Below are 17387 nucleotides of genomic sequence, written 5' to 3' on the forward strand. Positions count from 1 at the left end.
AGTGGCAAGGAGAGCCACCTGCCCTGGAGTGCTGTCAGTCAGCAAACTGGTGAAGCACGCTGGGGCAAGAATTGGACGCACGGACATGCTCCCAAATAATTCCCAGGCACAGTTCAGATGTGAGGATGGTCCAGAGATGGTTCCCAACAGGTCATACAGCCACCATGGTTTGGAGGCTGAGGCTTTATGAGCGGAGAGTCAGATAACACCATGTCAGCTGGCATCTGTGCCTGGGAAGGACCCTGGCCACATTTAATTTCCTGCAGCTGAAGCATCCTTGGCAACTAAGGTTTTCTTCTGTATTTTATACTACATTTTACGCTGCATTTATACTGCCACTTACCACATTGATAAGGCTCTGGAAAGATAAGAAGACTCTTTAAAAATTAAACTGGAAAAATGTTTAAAGCAAATTGTAAACCTGATTTTTAAAAATCTTTCTGGGAGGGCCAGGTTTTTTACAGCCCAAGTATTTGAAGGTCTGGACTTGTCAGGTAGCCTATAGGAGACCCTTTTCTTCTAGTTTCTCTGTGATATTGTTTTCCTAGGATAATTTGGCAACATTGCAACATCTTTTTCAACTGGTATCCTCATTTGCTCATTTTCTGCCAAAAATCGTGCTCCTGTTGAAGCCCGCAGTATGACTGGCAGGTATCGGCAGTGGACAAATTTATTCCCTGACTCTGGATGCAGCAAGAAAAGGCCAGGGGTCACTGTGTGCCTACTCTGTTTCTGCTAAATGTCAAGTGCTGAAGCAGTCTTGGAGGAAAGACATTAAACATGTAGCTACCAAATTACAGTGTCAAGAGTATAGTTTGCTTTTTCTACGTGAAGTGGGACTTGGCCAAACTCTTGGCTTGTATCAAAAAGAGAGCTCACCCTTGCATTTGGAAGTCTATGAACTTTTGGACTGAGGACTTATGAACTATTTTCTTTCACTGAGTAGCATTTGCATCTAATGACATTAAGAAAGGCTTTTTTATTCACATAGGCTTCTTGAGACATGTTTGGTTTGTGTTTTGTTTTCTAGAAAATTTAATCCAGTCAGGTAATAACTGAATTAACTACATAGCAACACTTTAATTTTATTATGCCCTCTATTTCAGTTTTCACTTTACTTCTCATTGCTGTTTGCATTTTATTTAACCCATATGTATTTTTGCAATTTGTGATCTAAAAGATACGATCTACCCAGTGCATTTCATTGCTTCCAAATTCTTAACAGATTGTTTAAGAATATCTATTGTGTCTCATCTGGCAAACAAATAATACCTGCTTGACCATCTGTATTTGTGTACGGTTATTCCAGCCAAGTACACAAGACTTCCTTTCTCACCATTTAGAATGAGAAATATTTGTACTGTTGAATAGATTAATTTTTATTTTGTGGCCTGATGTCCATGACCCGGATTTGAGTTATAAACCTGTCATGTGTCAGGGCTCATTATCCACTGGTTGCATAAGCTATTGTTACCAGGATAAATTTAGAATCCATCTGAAAATCACAATTAATCATTTGACCAGCACTACAAATACGGTCAGCCAACATCTACTGTCTCTAAATTCACGTATTTTTAAGTTTGCTGCCAGAATATCATCTGAGTTTTAGCTGCCTTGATTTGTGTTATAATCAGAAATACCTCATTTCAGACTCAAATTACTTTGTATAGTTAGCTCACTAACTCAAGTGTGTTGGTATGTCTTTTAAAGACTAGCACATTCTAAATATGTGCATAGACAATAAAGTGGCAAGATCTGGAATAATTACTATTTATATCCTTCCGTTGTTTTCTCAAGAAACAGTATTTTATACTTAGATATTGTTTTCAAGATGATTAAGCTGACTCCTAAAATGTTTTTCCTAAAATGTTTTTGTTTTTTCAAGTCCAATAATGCTTCAGGACTGTTTCCATCTGGTAGTAATAGTCCTGTTTATTCTGGAACATCTTGGTTTGCATTATGCCTCTGTGTCACAAAATCTATTGAAATCATGCAAAACACCAATCTCTCTGCCAAAGTCAATAAAATTGCTACTTGTTGAAGAAAACAGTAAACAACAGAACTTCATAATGATGTCATTAACACATCCTTTGTCAACAGTTGGGAAATCTGGAACCTGCAAGAAAAATAAAGAAGAAAAAAAAGTAATGCATTTAGCATAGTTGTATAATTAATTATATATAAATTTCTAATGAGATTTGGTTACAAATGCAAACAATTTTTATAGCGGCATTAGCTGCACACCAGCATAGCAGCAGTAGTTCAGCATGTAGAGTGGATGCTGCATTTTATCCGTCAGATAAATGGACACATTTTAAAGCTTCTTTAATTCTGAGAGTCAGTATTCTACAATAGGCCTTTTGCAACACGTATGTAGATCTGAGCTGATCCTGAGTCCAGTTCAGGAGTCCCAAGGGATTTTGTCCTACCCTGCATTTTCTGCTGGGAGCCAAACTCTCCTGCTCTTTGTGTTCAGAACACTCCTGGGATGTTGCCTCAAACTACCTCTTGCTTTGTGCCAGCACAAGCTTTTGGGCATCCATTTGGTACAAAAAAAGAACATATTCATGAGTTTATTTTTTTGTCCTGATCAGTTAAAATGTGTGACAGTATAAACTTCTGCAGAGAACAGTGCAGCCATGGATGTTTATTGAACTGTCGGTGCCAACCAAGCAGCACATAAAGCACTAGAAAACACAGTGGTAAACTGAAATGCAATGGACAGATATTGCCCGAAAGTGGTGTGATATGGTCAAAACTGAACTTACTAGGTTAGTTCTCAAAGATTGCTGTCAGAAAATGAAGAGAGGGGAAAGGGAAGGGGTTTTCTGATTCCTAGATTCATCAAAAAGTAAATTAATAATAGCACTACAGAGTTGTGTTTTGCCATAACGTATAGATCACATGTAGTACTAAATGCTATGCTTTAGTGAGACTAATGTGTATTCAGGGATGCTATTGATAACCCACACCAAGCTTAAGTGGCCTGGCTGCAGCAGAGAATATGTTCTATCACCTTTTCTCCGTGCTTTCCACTTTAAATCAGCATCTATGGCATTCTTAATGTCTACCCTTCATCCAAGAAATTCTGTTGGGTTTCACAGATGAGAAACATAAATTAATAATGATTAATTAAATTAATAATAACCTTAGCCTGAAAATGGGCAATTTTCACAGTGTGCACTATCACAACATGCCACTAGATGGTACAACAGGATTCTGTCTGCACAGTTCTGCAGCCAGTCAGCACTCCCAGATAAAACCCTTCCAGTAAGCAACTAAATTAATTGTGGCTGAAAATTCGTAAGTCTACAGTGTAATTTAGAATTTTTATTCCAAGTGCATACATCATATTCTTTGTCCTTTACAGCTGACTGTTATGTTCCAGAACTCTGTCTTCAGCGATGACTTTCCAAGGTGTATTTACAGAACAAGGCACATATCAGCATACTGTACAGGGTAGGTCCCACAGCTACCTAGTTAACACCTACAAAGTGATGAGCTATGAAAATTAAGCCACAGGATATGTTTATAGATTGTGATCCCCCATGGAAATCACACTGCCTGGGAGGCAAGAGCATCTAGGAGAAACTTCTGCTCCGAAGCATCCTCCAGAGGAGCCACTGCCCCTCTGGGAAGGGCTGCCTTCCCTCTTGCCCTTTGGAAATGTACCCAGAAATGTGGGGGGCAGGGGACATGACTGGCTGCCCTTCAGTGACTTCCACAGGGATCAAGGAGAATAACAGGAATTTTTACACATGCAGCAGTAGAAAATTAAAATTCAAGGCAGCAAGGGTACTAATGAGCAACATAATAGTTCAGAAGTAACTAAGCTGCTATGAGTAAATAAAATAAAGGCAGTGTAAAATGCCTGGAATTTAAAAATTTTGATACAGTGTCTCAGAAAATCTAACCTGTATTAACCACAGAACTTAAAACCTGCTTGGATATGATAGATGAATGGCACATGCTGTGAAATATGTCTCAAGGACTTTTAGCGAAGGCCAACATTAAACAGTGATTTCCAAAGTCTTGGAGACAAGGCAAAGGGGTGCTGCAGAAATCAGGGAAAAGGAACAATGTAACTAAGCATTGTTATTAGAGAGCCAAAAGAGAAATAAATGGGATAATAAACATACTAACATGTCTAAAGAGGAAAGATTTAAAACATCAGAGTACACAAGCAAATAAAATGATGCAAAGATACTAGAAAACAGACAGCCAGCTAACAAAATGGACAGAAAAATGCAGCCTATTGTTACATCATGAGAAACTACCTGTAGACAGCTATTTGGCAGGTGAGATTTATTTAATATGAGAGGAGGAAAAGCACTCTCCCCACCTGGAGTTTCCAAAGTTACAGCAGACCTGCTGAATAGACAGTATTGGGGACAGAGGGGTCCCGTGCAATGGTGTCTCCCCTGCCAAGATAAGTATTAACTTAATCATCCACTCTTGCTTTATCTATAAACACAGAGCTCAGGACTTCCCTGAATTAATCCTTGTTTGGATTGCATAGGGGATTAGGATGGGAAAAGAACATCATGAATCATCAAGTTTTTTTCCACTGCTATCACAAGCAACAATATTGCAAATATTCTGAACTCCCTCTTAAAACAACTTCCAGTGTTTGCCTTCTGTTGGAAGACATTTCTAGAATCTCATACTTACACTTTATGTTCAGCATAAATTATATTCTTTGATTATATGCAGTGATCCCTGTGGTAAAACTGCCTTTTAGTATAAATCTCTGCCTTCCCTGCATCTACTCCCTTGTGTACTTCCAGCCAGCAGTAATACCTTCAGTTACCCTTCATTTTGCTAAGCTAAACCACCCAAGTTCTTTCAGAAAATGAGCTCTCCATGACCCTTAATCATCCAGGTAGTTTGAATTAATGTTCCGCAAGCATTAGTAAATGAGTCTACTGCACAATACTCCAGAGGAAGCTCACTTGCTCCTCGCACAGGGGCACTAGTGCTTTGCTCTTTCTGTTGGAGACCTGTCTCCCTGGGGCAGCCAGGAATCCCACTGGTCTCTCCCACAGCCTAGCCAGACACCATGAGACCAGCTATATAAACCCCACAGTTTTGTCCTCCTTTTTATTTTCCAAAGAATGGGACTTGGTATACTGAGAAATTATTTTTATGTTTTCACTGATAATACTGATTTTCAGTTTAACAGCTATCAGTTACCTAGTTTCTAATTAAATCAGTGTTTCACATCAGTTTTATATCCTTCTAGAGTCATCAAGTACCAGATCAAATACCTTGCAGAACCTGGAAGTATGTTAGAGAGACAACTATTATTGGCCCAGTCTTTTGATCATCACTGCTTAAGCATCAGCTAATCAGCAAAAACTAACTCCCAAATGACCATGAAGCTTGACATTAACTATATTGTTCTAATTTAATTCTCTATCAAGAGGGTTCTGCATCAGTCACCCCATCTCTTTTCTTAGGAATAGTGATAAATGGATAGGCCTATATTGCCATAACATCAGACATCCGGATCTTGACCAGCATTTCAAAGATGACCAGCAACCATTGTTCACATTAAGAGTTTTCCTTTATCAGCCCTGTCCAAATTGGGGTTGCTGGGTATTCACAACTGATATAAAAGCTTTAGCAGATGTGACGCAACACTCCCCTGAGCCCTGCAGGAGTGGAAAGGATTTATTACATGATTAGCATATTAATACTTTCCTGCTTTTTCCCAAATATAGAATATAATATTGGCCATTCTTGCCTTTTTTTCTTTCTTTCTTTTTTTTTTTTAGTTGATTTCCATCATTTCTGTCTATTCACTTTGGTATAATCTCTTTTCTCCTCCTGTGTTTCAAAAATGCTGTTCTCTGCAAAGCTGTAGACCATATACTGGTCCGTTGGTCAATTTGTTTTCTTATCACTTTTCTGCAATAGGCCACCTTCTAATTTATATTCATTATTACCAACTTCTCCTTTCTCCCATTTGTTATATAATTTTTATAATTCTGTCACTTTCTCTCTAAGCCAAACTAATTTTCCAAGCAAAATAACCCTCTTTTTCTGTAGTGGGCTTTTTTGGTGCTCTTAAACAGTATACAGTCTACCTGCTTAAATTCTTCCTTGCAGAGATTTGATTCAGAATTGGTTTCAGCTTATGAAATTAGCTTTGTGGAAGTACTGTCTATATTTAAAGTGTTTGATATCACTTTGGAATGCAATCCACTAGCAAAAATATTCCAAAATACTTTCAACCCCAGCAGAGAGATAAGTTATATGGAGTGAAAAATTAAGAGCCTTTTCCAATTTTGAATTAATGAGCCCACAGCTAGAACATTGTATATAGTTCAGAGTACATCCATACCAGACATCTGACACCTGAAGACACTTTGGGAATAAAAAAAAAAAAAAAAAAAATCAATCAGGGCTGAGAGCATTTTTGAAGAATGCTTTAAATAATGAAATGCTTTTAAGTAACTGACAAGTGGAAAAGGAGAGGAATCAAACAAAAGCCTATATGTATTTTTAGGGAGATACATTGCTTGTAGGGTTTAAGTAGAAGATGGGGAAGAACGAAGACAGAGAAAAAAACCTACTGAGATATATTGTATGGGGGGGCAGGAAGCTGCTTGGTTCATTTAGACTGAACCAAGTCTTTATATGCCACTTATATATGGAACAGTTTTTCTTGGGCATGGAGGATGTGGAGATGATGGGCAATAGATGTTCCATCTTTTATCTTGTTCTGCCTCTTCTTTTGTATTCCTATTTTACTCCTTAAAGGCACTGGCTATTCAGGCAGCTAAACTAATCAAGGTGGCTTGAACCCTCAGCACTGCTTGTCTGGATTGGCGGGGGGTTAGATTCATGTACTATATGGAGAGTAGGGAGCATAGATAGTCTCCCATAGGGTACATTTTCCTGGATTGGACGCTGTTCATTTAATTCTATGACAGACCTTTACAAGATCAGAGGGCATTTCACCAGCTGCTTTAGAAACACCACCACGAAATACAGAAAAAACACTGTCAGTTCCACAGACTCCCCCACTGGACTTTGATCCTACAAGACCTGCACAGCTCAAATTAATGCACGTTTTAGTTATGCCATTGCAATATCCCCATAAAAGAGACCCTAGGAGACTTGCACAGCTCTGCTGTGGTCTCATTCCCTAATTTGTGCCCACTGTTCAACTCCATTGCATTTAAGAGGGATTCATTTCAGGACTAAAATCACAGCTTACTGTTCTCCCCTTGCAACATCAGTCAATGACATATCTTACGAAGTCAAATTATAAATTCATTATAACTAATGAGATAACTAATTTTATTGTCTTAAACCTTATCTTGGAGGTACTCAGACAGTCTTTGCTGAGCATATCTAAAGCACCCGCAAAGCTGTAGGCTGAAGGCTCAGGCAGACAGCTCTGCCCCTGCCATACTAAAGGGCTGGTGGTGCCGCAAAGCAATGCATTTGCAGGAGATGGAGCTTTCTCAAGGCTGTGTCCAAGACCATGCTAAAGCACACACAGGAGGTCCAGACCCTCACAGATCTTGTCATCTACATTTGGAAATGCAAAGTACCATTCTGCAGACTGGTGGTTTAGGCCCCTCTTACCACCTTAGGGGTTCCCAGTCCTGTGATACCCTGCTGTGATTTCTAACAGTACTGAGTGTTTTAGTAGCCTGCTCCAAGGAGTGGCTGATGATTTTTGTGCTTCAAAAGCCTCCACACATCTGGGAGTGCTCTACTCCAATGACAGAATTAAGACAATGCAACATTTTAAAAATTAAATTTAGCATATGCTTGATGATACCTGTGCACTCTGGTAAATTCCTGGGAGGTTTGGCACCCTGTTCGTAGCTCCCTGAGAGCTTGCAAAACAGCCTCACTCTGCCAACAAAAGCTCCACTTGTAGCCATGCAGGTGCTCTCACCCTTCAGTGCACTCTGCACCAGGTGTGCTTTGTACCCACAAACAAATAATCTTGGAGATTTCCAATAGACAGGCCAACTAGTCACCATTTCTAATTAATTAGTTACAAATCTGCAAGTTGATCTTAACAGCAAGCTCATACATTAATAACTATCTTAGTAGTGATGCTAGCAAGATTACAGTTTCATCAGATTTAAAAGCTGTTTACAGATACTGGAATTAATAGAATCAGTAATAATAATTCATTGTATTTTGAAGTATCAATTATGTCATTTTCATGTAATAAAGGACCCTATTCTATTTGTATTAAGAGTTTATATGACCCTCAAGGACAGGCACATCAACATTTGACAACTGGGGATTGACCATATTTTGTGTGCACAGTCCATGGTATGTATGCTCATAAGCACAAACGAGAACAAAGCAGAAGACAGGAGCCAGGGAGGAGGCTGCCAAGCTGGGCAGCAGCTGTATTTGTAACATAGCAGTGAAAGAAAGGAAAGAGCCATCCTTTCTACAGCTTTAAACTTGGACTACCTCCAGGAGCCCGTAGCAGCAGGCAGATCTCAGCACCTCTCTTGCTCGTTGTACAGAAACCTAGGGTCGAAAATCTTCCTTGAACAGAGAGGCAAATTGTGTGAGAACGTCAGACCCTGCTGCCAATCTTTTGCAGCAGCGCGTTCCCAGGCCAGCTGAAAGACTGATGTTTTGCTACCGTTCTCACATGTATTCTCCAACCTGGAAGTTTCCTCATGTATTCCTTCCTTCCTTCCCCAAGGCCCACCCTTGGCTGGCCTCCCACAACTACCTTATTCATGGTAGTAACATCTGTCACAGAGCAAACTTAGCCAAGGTTGCCCCCAGCTTCCATATCCCTGACCAGTCCTTCCTTTTCTGTCAGTATCAAGTCCATAGAGCACCTCATCTGTGTGCGTGGGCTATCATCACTGCACACCAGAAACCTGGATTGCTTGTACACTGCTATGTTGCCCTTCCAGCAGGTGCTTAAGGTTCCCCTTGAGGACCGGGGCCACCATCTGGTTATCTGAAGGTCTCCTCTACTTCTTCCTGATTAGGTAGCTTGTAGTAGACAGCCACAGTAGCATCACCCATGTTGTTCTGCCCTCCAGTCCTAGCCCATAAACTCTCAGCTGGCTTGTCATCCATCCTAAGGCAGAACTCCATGCATTCCTGCTGCGCTCTCACATAAAGGACACCTCACCATCCTGGTTTGTGCTTCTTAAGGAGCCTGTATCCATCCATAGCAGGACTCCAGTCACATGAACTATCCCACGCTGTCTCCATGATCCAAATGAGATCATAGCCCTGCAACTATACACAGACCTCCAATCCCTCCTGTTTGTTCCCATACTGCATGTGTTACTATAGAGGCACTCTAGACAGGTACTTTCTCATGCTGACTTCCCAGAAAAGGTATGAGAGCTTCCCCCATAATGCTCTTCTGTGGCACTTCCTTATATGCATACATACACTTGGGGGTAGAGCTTCTGCCCTATTTTCTTGTTTTCAAAGTCTCTCCTCGAAATCATGTCAACCCATGCCCTTTGCTTACCAAACCAGTCCACCGTTTCCTCACTTAATGTGGGTCATCATCTCTTCCCCTGATGCCCAATCACTCCTAGTTTAAAGGTCTCCTCAGCAGATTGCCCAGCCTGTTGGAAAAGATGCTTTTGCCCTACTTAGTCAGGGACAGCAGGTCTCATCTTCTCTTAATAAACCTGAGTCCTCAGAGACCATTCCATGGTCATAAAAGTTGAATCCCCTTTGTTGACACCAGCTGCACAAACAATTTTTGACGTCCAGGGTCTTTTCACTCCTCCTCAAGCCCTTCTTCCTCACTGGGGAAATTGAAGGGAAAACCACCTGGGCCCCAGGATGTTGACCACCACCCCAGAACAATGTAGTAGTCATGCTTGAAATGCTCCAGGTCTCCCCTGGCAGTATTGGTGGTGCCCATGTGGAAGAGCAGAAGTGATTAATAGTTTGAAGCTTGTGTCTCCACAACATCCTGGATCCAAGTCCCTGGTGAGCAGCAAACCTCCCTAGACAACAGGTCCGGTCAGCAGGTAGGGGCCTCCATACCATACAGGAGGAAGTTTCCCTCTACTGTGAGTCTCCTCTTCCTCATGGTGCTCCTGCATAGCTCAGGCTCAGCTGGCACAGAGGCTTCATTGGAGAAAGCTCCCAACCCCTTGTCTGCTACAAGGGTACTGACTCTGTTATGTAGCTGCAGAGCTGCAGCCATCCTCCCGGTGCCAGGAGTCACAAGCTTCCTGCCTTCGCCATCATGGGAGTCTCCATTTCCTAACCCGATGAGCACAGGCTCTGTCTGCTTCTCCTACAGGAATGCAGTGGATTCAGCTTCCTGAAGCTGCAAGGTCCCAGAGAAGATCCAGTTGATCCCTTTCTCATCGTCTCCGATGCTGTTTAGGCTGCTGACCTCCTCCCACAGCTCCTGGTTACACACACCTTCCACCTACGCACACCTCCTGCAGGCAAGGAGTCCGTATCTCCCAGCCCCAGCGAGAGGCCCCAGGCACCCCTCCCCAGCCCCAGGACTGGAGAGCTGCACCATCCCTCAGCAGCCCAGCTTGAGCCAAGGCCTCTGAAGCACCAGGGACAGCTGATCCAGACAGTGCTGGGGCTCGCAGCACACCGCCACCACATCTGAGCATGCATATGCTGCTCTGCAAAGGCTGCCGATCCCCTTCTGCACAAACTGCTGCACCCCCTAACTATGCCCAGGAGCTGCACTCCAAGCCAGCTCTTCCATTGGCAACTCCTCAGCACCTGCTGCAAGGCTGCCTGGCAGCCATAACAGGGCTCAGCTGGGACAAAATCGCCCAGCAAGTCTTTGGCCAGGAGCAGCTCACAGAGCTTGCTAGAAGCTGCTAGATCAGTTAGATCTTGCTAGAAGCAGCCACAGCCTCCCACAGCTATCCCTTCCCAAGAGCAGCAAAGACACCCTGATGTTCCTCAGAGGGTTCCCAGGAGTCCCTCGGCAATCCCAGAAGAAGCTTCTAGAAGATCTTGAAGCAGAGGCAGGAAACTGCTGCAGCGAGTGCTGTGTCAGTTGGCCACCTTGGCTAGCCATGCTCTCCAGTCAGGGAGGAGGGCAGAGGGCCGTCCCTCTCACAGGCCTCAAATCTTCTTCAGCGCAAGTTTTAGCTCTTTGGTTTCACTGAAGACTGACGAATCAACAATAGAGCACAATCACAAAAATGATTTAAAGCTTAAAAAAATCAAATGCAGTTGATGAGATTTCAGCAAGCTTCCACTGCACGTGAATTGTCAAGAGCCTCTGCCCTGTTTGCTAATAAAATCAGGAAGCCCAAAATCAAGGTACGGCACAGATGATCCTCCGAAGTGCGTTGTCCTCTGCCTGCTACCTGCTGTCCCACCCGCGAGGCACGGCCACGAGGACACGTAGCCCTGACACCGCAGCACTCATGGCCTTCCCTGCAGCAGCACCTTCTAGCTTCAGACAATCACAGCCCCTGCAGCCTCCCGGGGAAGGGAGGGAGGAAGGGAGGAAGGACGGACGGACATCACTGCTGCCTCACTCCACAAAATGGCCGAAGCTGTTCCTTCCTGTGGTAGGTACTGCGCCATTTCCCTGGCCCACAGACAAGGTCCTCCGTGGCAGTGGCACCCACCCCACACAGCTGGGCTCTCCCCTCCCATGGGGGCTGGCCTCCCCCGGCCTCTGATTTGGGGCTGAAGAGCCCCAGTGTGAGGTAACTCTGGGTGGCACCAGCCCTGGCATGAGGTAACATGGGGTGGGGTCAGTCCAGTGTGGGGTAAGTGGGTGTGGCAGGGGTGTGGCAGGGAGGAGCACAGGGGCTGCCCATATAAGGAGGTGCCTGTGTGGGGCTGTGGATAGGTGGTGGTGTGGGTTCTTGCTGACTGCTGTGGTATCTCCCAGGATGGCTGGCTTGAGGGTGGACTTTGGCTTTTTCCTGGAGCCCCTGGGCTTCATTAAGGTCCTTGAGTGGGTGAGTGGGGCTGGGGAGGCACAGAGGGAAGACCTCTTTTCTCCTCATGGGGCTGTTTCTTCTCCTTTCCAAGGCCTGGCTTTGCTCCTGTGTCATAGCTGGGTAGAACTAAAGGGGTGTGTGCTAGTGGACTGCCTGCTCCCTGCCTCGTGTTGCTGGTGGTGGATGTTCAATATGAGGCTGCTCTTCAGCTAAGCTCTCTGGCTGGAAGGGAAGAGAACAGTTCTGTGGATACATAAAATCTATGTGTTAATTAAGTTTGCCATAGTTACTTGTGCTGCTGTCTGTTGTGTGTACAGATTATTGGGGGTTTAGGGTTTTGCTAGTGAGCAAAGGGAAAACCAATGCTATGAGCATGTAGCTTCTAGCTATGCTAATGTGCTGTTGTGGATGTCTGAGATGCCTAAAAATACTTCCCTTATGAACTGTAAGAGGTACTGTGCTGGCTTTTAGCATTTAAAAAAAAGAAACTTTTAGGGTAGAGCTAAGAGAAATATAAACAAAAAGAACTTTCAAATTGGCTTCTGTTACTGGTGTTGCTCATGGTTTTGGGTTATAGAAACTCAATGTTTCCATTACCCCTTGACATCACTTAATGCTTTCCCATTGCTAACTTAGTCCCTATTTCTTGCTTTCATTAGCTGTTTCAGCTAAAAGGTTGAGCTTGTTTCCTTTGAGCTCTAGTGTTGTGTACTAATATGTCTATGCATCAATTCCTACAGATTTTTTCTATCTTTGCTTTTGCCACATGTGGAGGCTTTCAAGGTGAAACGACCCTTCTAGTTTCCTGCAAAGGTGTGGTAAACAAAACAGTTACAGCTGCTTTTGCTTATCCATTCAGGTCAGTATTAGCTCTTCAGTATCACTCATACACTAAGTATTTACTATTCACTTTTTTCCCCATCTGTCTCTCTGTGAATACATACTTACTGTACATATCTGAACTAACATGTGAAACCTCTGGCTTGCTCTGCAGTAGTAAAAAAAAAAAAAAAACAAACAAACCAAACTTAGTTGTAATTGTTCAAAACATTGTGGTTGTCAGTGCCTTATAGAAAGAAGTAGGTAGAAATGGTAATAGGCTGTATGACTGCTTTGTATCACTCTACCTTAAGCTACCTTAAGTAGTGCATGAATGCTACAGAAAGCAATAATAAGCAAAACAGTGCAATTAACCTTAGCAGCCTATTTCTTCATCAGTCTGTAGTTGCTTTGGAGGTATAGGTAAGATTATTTTGTATGTGCCATTATCATATTTTTGTTTAAAGGCTGAATGGAAAATACTTTTCAGTTTAGTTCACTATGATCTTGGTGAGACTGGGTGTTGGGTACATGAAAACTAAATACTCCACTGTTGTTGTAGTGCTTTGCAGAGACAAGCTCCTTTCCTGGAGCATGAGGAGGAAGGCTTCCTCTTTGTTCTCACAGCTGCACAGTTACAACAGGTGCAGAGTTGGTGTTCCATATGTGTTCAATAAGCATAGGTGTAAGTATAGAAATAGATTCAGAGGCCAGCTAGTAAAAATTACTACAGAAGTATAGAATTTGGTCACAAACCCCAGCATTGTAACAGCACTTGGAGGGGAGAGTGGGAATCTGAAATAATTCTGTGCTGGTCACTGAGTGGTTGCTGCTGCTCGCAGGTTTAATTGAACTTTGTATGCTTGAAGATTCAGTGCTTGTATTTTCTTGTAGCTGTAATGCAACTCAGTGCCTTTTAAGTCCTGATTCCCTTGTTTAACTGCCAGTCTTTAAAATAATGTTAAGTCTAAAATGGTTTAGTTAAGCTTGCTTCCAAATTAGAGTTTTTCTTCAGTTGCTCTAAACTTAAACTGAAGATACTTTTCCTGAAGCTGCTATTGCATATCTCAGTGTAGGATAGGGAACAATCTTCAGATACCTTGACAAATCTTTGTGTTTTATAACTAGTATGTAATACAAGTATAAATTGTTTTTTAGAGTAAACTTACACAACCAGAATGCTGAAGCACTGTTACTGTGAAGCGTGACTGTATGAAATTTCCACCATAGCAAACTCTAACTACATGGAGGATATAATCTTTGCAGGTTGAATACTGTTGTATTTAGTGCACCAGACCCAAAACGCTGTGGTGGTACTTGGACTGATGTTTATCTCGTGGGCAACTTCTCCTCTTCTGTGCAGTTCTTTGTCACACTTGCAGTGCTGGTATTCCTCTACTGCATTGCTGCCCTTGTGGTATATATTGGATATAAGCATGTGTATCAGCAAAATAGCAAGTTTCCACTAACTGTAAGTAATACTAAGGTAATTTGATGTTTTGCCTTTGAAACCACAAAGAGATGAGAAATACTGCTAATACAAGAATATCTTAACTTATGAACATTCAATAGTTCCAGAAGTTAGATGGAGCATGAACACAAGTATCTCAGACTAGTCACTACAGCAGTCAAGCAGAAAACAGGACTCGAAGACCTTGAACATCCATGGCATCATACCTTATGCAGTTATTGAAGCAGAGTGGAATGAGGGTCCACCTTCACAGGTGAACAGTGTCTTCACCACAACTTTACTTCTGTACAATGTATTTGAATATACAATTGTTCCATAGGTGGAACCTCCCTTGTTAGTCTCTGGGAATTTTCCATGTGTAGAGCACCTGCTGTGCAGATGCAATTGGCAGAGGGAAATATTTGTTGTGAATGTTAGTCACCTTAAATACCAAAGCCCTGATCCTCAGAATGAGAAATTTCAGAACATGCCCAGAAACAGATCTAGCAATGTTTCAAACCAAATTTTAGCATATCAGCCATACAGATTTAAATCCTCTGCCCTTTCTCCCCTGTCACCCCCACTTTACTAAACTTCGACTTAAATTTTTATAAGTGCTAGGCATCTGATTTTAGAAACTTAAAAAGGATAAGATCACCTATGCTTAATAGATGCAAAAAACATGGTTTTGTAGCTGATTATCAACACAGAATATAACTTGTGTTGTAATTACAACATTGTTAATGGCTAAATTTTCTTGTGATCACTAGCACTGATGCAGTTATTTTGGTGATATAATTGATACTGTCTCTGCCTTGTTCTCTTATGTACATTCATGCAAATTTTTTTAACCTAACAGTGAGTACTTCTTTTATACAGGACTTGGCTATCACTGCCATAATAGCCTTTCTGTGGCTGGTCAGTACTTTTGCTTGGGCAAAGGCACTTGCTGACATCAAAATGTCCACAGGGGCCAGTGTTATTCCAGGAATTAAATCTTGCAAAGCACCAGGAACAACTTGTCGTTTTGCTTCTGTGACCAGCATGGGAACTCTGAATGTATCTGTGGTATGTATGCCTTCAGCCATATGGGTACAATAAATGTGTTAGAAAATAGCCAATGGCACCCAAGAGCCCTGTTCTACTGATCGCATGTGTTGCTTTATGGGTTAAGAATGCTTTATAGGTTATCAGTCATTCAGACCCATGAATACTGTGGTAAGACACTGACCAAATTTTTTCGTGTTTCTTTGAAGAAATTAAGAGAAACAACTTGTAGGATCTGTCTCTAAAGCTGTTAGATGCAGCATTTCCAGACACGTTTGAGTATATTATTTCTGTCTGTAGCCAAGAGCACCTTAAAATATGTTACTGTGGCACCCAAGTGGTTTGTTGACTGATATAAGTAAGGAGGGAACACTATGCTTCCTGCTCTGTCTTTTCATGCTGAACGTAGCTTTTTAATCAACTGTGAGCATTTTTACACATCAGGTAGACGTTCCTTGTAACACAATCATATGAAGCTCATCTTCATAGAAGGAACTCCTCACAGCAGGGCAAATGAGGCTTATTGTATGATCTTCCTAATTAATCCTGATTTTCAAAACTCTGGCTGTTATTCATTGTCCCAGTAATAATTAATCATGTGCTCTGAATGGGCATATGCAGAGGTTCTGAGTGACTGAAAATAATTTGTCTAATTCCATGCAAAGGATAGAGTAAGCTGACTATCTGGTTTCCAAAGAAGTCTGTTAAAATAGCTTGTAATATTCTAAAGCATGTGGAAATGTCTTGTCCAAATCAAAGAGGTGCCAAAGATAGTGGTTGTTTCTGGCTTGCCTTGAAGTCATATTCTGGCTTTTAAACAAAATATAACAAACAAAAACCCCTGCACCTTAATCTCACCTTTTTTCTTGTCCTACAGGTGTTTGGCTTGCTTAATATGGTTTTATGGGGAGGAAATGTTTGGTTTGTATACAAGGACACCAACCTGCACAACCAATCAAACAGAATTTCTCAAAGTCCAGGAATATATCCAACTCAAAGAGGAATATAAAAACAAGGTGATACTTTGAAGTGCTTCCACTTTTATATCACACTGCCAAGAGCATGGAGCCATTAGGATTTATTTCAATAATAACTGATAATACTTGGTACAAACTTCTGTTTTGTACTATGGTTTGACATAAGGTCTTGGATACTCCAATTGAAATGTTTAATTATCTTAAAATATATTATGCCTTTTGAAGTTGTGCGGCTTTTTATTACAGTTTTTGAAGAGCAAAATGTTCAGGTTATCTGGATGCTGACCCTTTCAGGTTCTTAAATTAGCCTCAGAGGAGGGGTGGGTGAGAAGAAGCTGCGTTTGGGTTAATACTGCAACTCCTTTAGTCCTAACAAGCCTTGGCTGAAAAATGAAATGTAAATGCAACTAGGGTATGTGAAAATGCAGTTCAGCTTCTTCCTATCACTGATACCTTGCAAAAGCCATCTGAGTAGAACTCATAGCTCTGACAGTTGCAGCCATCGTGTGTAGGTTTCCAGATATTCCATTCAGATTACTGTATCAATTCTGCTGACAGGTCTGTCTGGAAGGACATTACTTCTGTGTTTTAATATGTTGTTCCCATTTAATGGCTTGGGACAGTCTCTGAACAAGAAGATAGCCTTACAGTTTCACTATAAACTCATTTAACAGATGAGACTGTGTATATGTGTGCAATAGATGACTTAAACACTTGGGAAAAAAGTGTGGCCTTTTACAAATACTGTAGAAATCAAAGCTGATATATTCCAACTGCTAGTGTCTGGGCTTCTATGAATTCCTTTTGAGGTGCCTGAACAATCCTTGTTATGAAAGGACATAACTGGAGATGTCTGAACATGATAGTCTTCATTGATGTTGTTCAGCTTATTCATTGGGAGCAATATTTGGTTCTTCTCATGTGGACTTCTTTAGTAAAAATATCTGACTGTGAATTTGACAAATCTAATAAGCTGTTCAGACTTTTTGATTTGCTTAAACTGTTTGTGATGAAAATAGACATAATAGTGTATATATAACACAAATCCTAATTGTTTAGTGTGCCAGAGCTACTGACTTTCTGATAGTAAACTTCCAGTCCAAAGAGTATAATAAAATAAGTATGACTGTTGCTGAAATGAAGTGCCTTGAGTCCTTACTGCTGTAATAGCGATGCAAA

The 17387-nt window shown here is 41.7% G+C and overlaps 1 protein-coding gene across 1 annotated transcript; it reads left to right on the plus strand.

Moving 5' to 3' along the window:
- The first annotated feature begins 11795 nt into the window (after window positions 1–11795).
- Window positions 11796–16240, plus strand: SYPL1 (synaptophysin like 1). The gene is made up of 5 exons (XM_052790526.1): window positions 11796–11933; window positions 12656–12774; window positions 14001–14205; window positions 15064–15252; window positions 16109–16240. The coding sequence occupies exons 1-5, from the start codon at window positions 11865–11867 to the stop codon at window positions 16238–16240; spliced, it is 714 nt and encodes a 237-aa protein (XP_052646486.1). The 5' UTR covers window positions 11796–11864.
- The last annotated feature ends 1147 nt before the right edge of the window (window positions 16241–17387 follow it).

The sequence above is a fragment of the Harpia harpyja genome, chromosome 6 (assembly GCF_026419915.1).
Source record: "Harpia harpyja isolate bHarHar1 chromosome 6, bHarHar1 primary haplotype, whole genome shotgun sequence".
Classification (NCBI taxonomy): Eukaryota; Metazoa; Chordata; class Aves; order Accipitriformes; family Accipitridae; genus Harpia; species Harpia harpyja.